General features: G+C 37.9%; 1 protein-coding gene across 3 annotated transcripts; it reads right to left on the reverse strand.

The window, feature by feature from the left end:
* Positions 1 to 361: 361 nt before the first annotated feature.
* Positions 362 to 3,552, reverse strand: LOC147510472 (ruBisCO large subunit-binding protein subunit beta, chloroplastic-like). Of its 3 annotated transcripts, XM_086602436.1 has the most exons (12): positions 3,427 to 3,534; positions 3,121 to 3,159; positions 2,772 to 3,034; positions 2,594 to 2,689; positions 2,180 to 2,422; positions 1,811 to 2,042; positions 1,512 to 1,681; positions 1,341 to 1,418; positions 1,181 to 1,252; positions 977 to 1,087; positions 681 to 804; positions 362 to 583 (listed from the first exon to the last, which is right to left on the reverse strand). In XM_086602436.1, exons 4-12 carry the CDS (start codon positions 2,603 to 2,605, stop codon positions 570 to 572), a joined length of 1,056 nt encoding a protein of 351 aa, XP_086458562.1. In that variant the 5' UTR covers positions 2,606 to 2,689; positions 2,772 to 3,034; positions 3,121 to 3,159; positions 3,427 to 3,534; the 3' UTR covers positions 362 to 569. The 3 variants fall into 3 exon arrangements, with proteins under 3 accessions (XP_086458562.1, XP_086458561.1, XP_086458560.1); XM_086602435.1 differs by lacking the exon at positions 3,121 to 3,159 and having other exon boundaries at positions 3,427 to 3,552; XM_086602434.1 differs by lacking the exons at positions 3,121 to 3,159; positions 3,427 to 3,534 and having other exon boundaries at positions 468 to 583; positions 936 to 1,087; positions 2,772 to 2,839.
* Positions 3,553 to 3,891: the final 339 nt, after the last annotated feature.

The raw sequence follows: 3,891 nt of genomic DNA on the forward strand, positions 1-3,891 counted from the left end.
AATTGTTGACTTTAACCAATATATTGACGATATTTCCGATATATCAACATACTAAACAAAATTTTGACTGATCAACAAAAAAAATATATATCTTTGATATTTCTGATATATTTCAATTTTTGAGTACATCGAAATATTCACCGAATTCGATATTTTAGTCCTTGCTTTATTTTCAGCTCAAGGCATATTTCGCAAGGTTTTTGGATTGATATTGGCGGATTGCACTATCACTCAAAATTTTCAGGGCATTGCAAACATTTTCAGCCATGTTGAAGGGATTATTTTGACTTTGCCCCCATCGAGTTTCAGTCTCAGCTTTTCGGGGACAAAACAAGTCCAGCAAAAAAAAAATAAGAAGATAAAAACGTAAAAAATATTAATTTATTTTTCTCAAAACTGTGGCATAAATAGTTTCTGGAGAGAATACAAGCCGAACTCCTTTGGCCTAACTTAGGCAGCGATTTCAATTGCTACTACCATTTCCAATTTGATAAAATGGAAAAATATTGATACAACCTGATACAATAGGAATTTTTGACTGACTTCACTCCTGTGGCCCTGTTGGCTGCTTAGTAACCATAACCTGATTGCAGAAATGATGACAAAGCAGTTAATTTAAAGTCAATCCAAAACCAAAAACAACCCATACAATAGTGACCCAAGTTTCTACGAGTATATACCTGAGTTATCCATGGGGTTAACTAGTGGTGCCGGCTCAGGCTCCTTGATGTTAACAACAACCACATCTGAAGTGAGGAACATTCTAGCCACAGAAGTAGCATGTTCTAAGCAGCATCTCACCACCTGATTATCAAAAACAGAAGATGCCGCCAGTCAAAACCATTATTATATCCACAAAACCATCATAAAATGCAGCACAATACAAGAAACTGATAGTACACAACAAACAATAATTTGTTTTCAAAGAAACATACAGTTCCACATCGTGGAAAAACATATCAACATGAAACGCAACCTGGGAAGAATGCTCCTCGTTATCAAGAGTATCCCTGATAGCATCAACCTTTGCTGCAAGTCTCAACAGGGTGCACCCTCCACCAACTACAATGCCTTCCTCAACAGCCGCCTAAAATATGATTTGCAACACCAAATTATAGTACGCATTTGTCTGTGTTCACAGTATTCAAGAAAGACCGCAATAGCTGAAATCAGAAGATACCTTGGTTGCATTAAGAGCATCTTCTACTCTCAGCTTCTTTTCTTTTAGCTCAGTCTCAGCTTGTGCTCCAACCTAGTAAGTTAAGCAAATGGATCAGATAAAATAAAGATCTATAGGAAAAAGTGTACATTCTAGTTGACATGGATGATTGTAGGCTTACCTGAATGACAACAACACCACCAGAGAGCTTAGCAATTCTTTCATTAAGCTTTTCTTTTTCATAATCTTGTTCAACAGCCTACAGAGCAGAACACTTGTCAATATCAAACTTGTGGGCACAATAAAGACAGATTTCATACGTCAATAAATTCAAACTTTTACGTATTCCCACCTCTATAAGGTTTCGGATCTGAGAGACTCGCTTGTTGACTGCATCTTGAGTGCTACCATCGCCAACAGTAGTAGTTGTTTCTTTGCTCAGCACCACCTTTGCAGCATGACCAAGAACCTCCCTCTCAACTTTGTTAAGGGTTAATCCAACCTCCTCTCTAATCACAGTGGCTACACATGTATGGTAATGGTTCAGGAAAACAGTATAAAGAGAAATGTAATACGGGAACACAATGATCAAACATTTGGAGAAACGAAGGGAGGTAATTTTAATAGCAAAAACAAAGATCAGAACTGGACCTCCTGTCAGGGTGGCAATGTCATCTAGATACTGGCTTTTGCGCTCTCCAAATCCGGGAGTTTTAAGTGCAGCAATCTTCAATGACCCTCTAAGCTTCACAACAAGAGTTGCAAGAGCTTCCTGTTCAATGTCTTCAGCAATTACCAAGATTGGATATCCGCCCCTAATTGCGTCTTCTAGAACACCAACTAGATCCCTTGCATTTGTGATTTTCTTGTCAACAAGAAGCAACTGCAAGACCAATGAATACCATCAACAACCACATGAAAGGCTAACACAATAGAATCAAAATACCAAACCTAACAGAACAAACTGTTAATAAAAAAATGACTGGGAGGGCAACGCAAAGTCGCAAAATAGCCGTATACCTTGCAGTTTTCATATTCAACAGTCATTTTTTCGCTATCAGTTACAAAGTATGGAGAGATATAACCACGATCGAATTGCATTCCTTCGACAACGTAAAGGTTGTTCTCAGAGCTTTTCCCTTCTTCGAGCGTTACCACCCCCTTTCTGCCCACCTTACTCATGGCTTCAGCTATCATACTTCCAACTTCATAGTTGTTACCCGCACTAACGGCAGCCACATCTGCTAGTTCACTGTCTTCAACCTGCAGGAAAAATGGTTTGACTGTAAGGTAATGCACCATGTATTTTAAGACTCAAGAATAAATGTAAATAACTTCAAAAAGTTTACAAAGGACCCGAAATCCAGTACATAAAGCATAGATTACAGCTGCATGAAAGTATAGACAGAGAGTGAGGAGAAAGTCCAACGATACCTCTTTTGACATTAACTTCAGCTCAGCAACAAGAGCCTTAACAGTCTTTTCGATTCCTCTGGTAATTTGAACTGGGTTTGCACCAGCTGCTACCACCTGAAAGTATTAGCTTTAATTTAGTAATGTAGACAAAGATGTGATTCTGAATTTGAAATAGAAAACGTAAACCATCACAAACCTTTACACCCTCGGCGATTAGACCTTGTGCAAGAACAACAGATGTGGTTGTCCCATCCCCAGCTAAATCATTTGTCTTTCAAGCAGCTTGCCTTACTAACTTAGCGCCAATGTTCTCAACGCTTTTAGCATGGTTCGATTTGGAAGAACGGTTTGCATTATTGGCTGACTCTGAAAAACTTCCAAGAAAAAAGACCATATCTCAATGTCTCTTTACAAGCCACAACAACAGCTTCGCCATTTGAAAGTATTCCCACTCTCTTCCTAAACACAAAAACATCAAAATTACTTCAAAAAAACAAACTTTATACAAAAACTAAATAAAACTCAAATGCCCAACATCAAATTACCTCACAGAAGTAGTTTGTTCTTAACATTCTTGTCGTGCACTGGATGTAAGTCATAACTAATAATTAACCAAAATTCTCACACCCCCATTTCATAATTACACTTGAAATTAACCAAAGTGGCAAGACCCAAATAAAAAATACTTCAAAATTGACTAAAATAAAGAGATGGGTACCAAAATTGAACAAGAAGGAACAAGCCTTTTATCTAAAAAGTTGCCAACACATTCTCAATACAAAAAATATATATATTACCGAATAGAGAAAGAGAGGAGGAGGGATGAAGGAGAGGAAGAGAGAGGAACGAACCTGTTAAAGGAGAGGAAGTGATTTCTTCCTTGAGAAAATCGCAACTCACTGGTTGGATTTTGAAGAAGTTGGGTTGGAGAGATGTTATCGGGTTTTTTTTCTTTTGGTGCGGCAATTTTTTTTTTTCGGTGGCAAATTCATATTTTATTTTGGCGTGGCAAAATTTACTCAGCTCCCCCCGTCACGAAAATTGTGGTAAATCAAAGGGTGTGGCAAATCTTTGGAAAATTTGCCACCGGGTTAAAAAGGTATCAAACAGTGGCAAATATGAGTTTTTTGCATTTGCCATTATTTGTCACAAGAAATAGGGCTATCAAACACACCCTAAACCCCTAGGTTTACCCTAGTGGACGAGTTTAGTCTCTTGAGAGTTTTTAGAGAAGATACTCACAAACTTCATATATACTATAGTGACTAAGAATTAACAGCTTGAACAGGGCCCACATCAAGAATGAAGGTACTAAA

The sequence above is a fragment of the Coptis chinensis genome, chromosome 3 (genome assembly GCF_015680905.1).
Source record: "Coptis chinensis isolate HL-2020 chromosome 3, ASM1568090v1, whole genome shotgun sequence".
NCBI lineage: Eukaryota > Viridiplantae > Streptophyta > Magnoliopsida > Ranunculales > Ranunculaceae > Coptis > Coptis chinensis.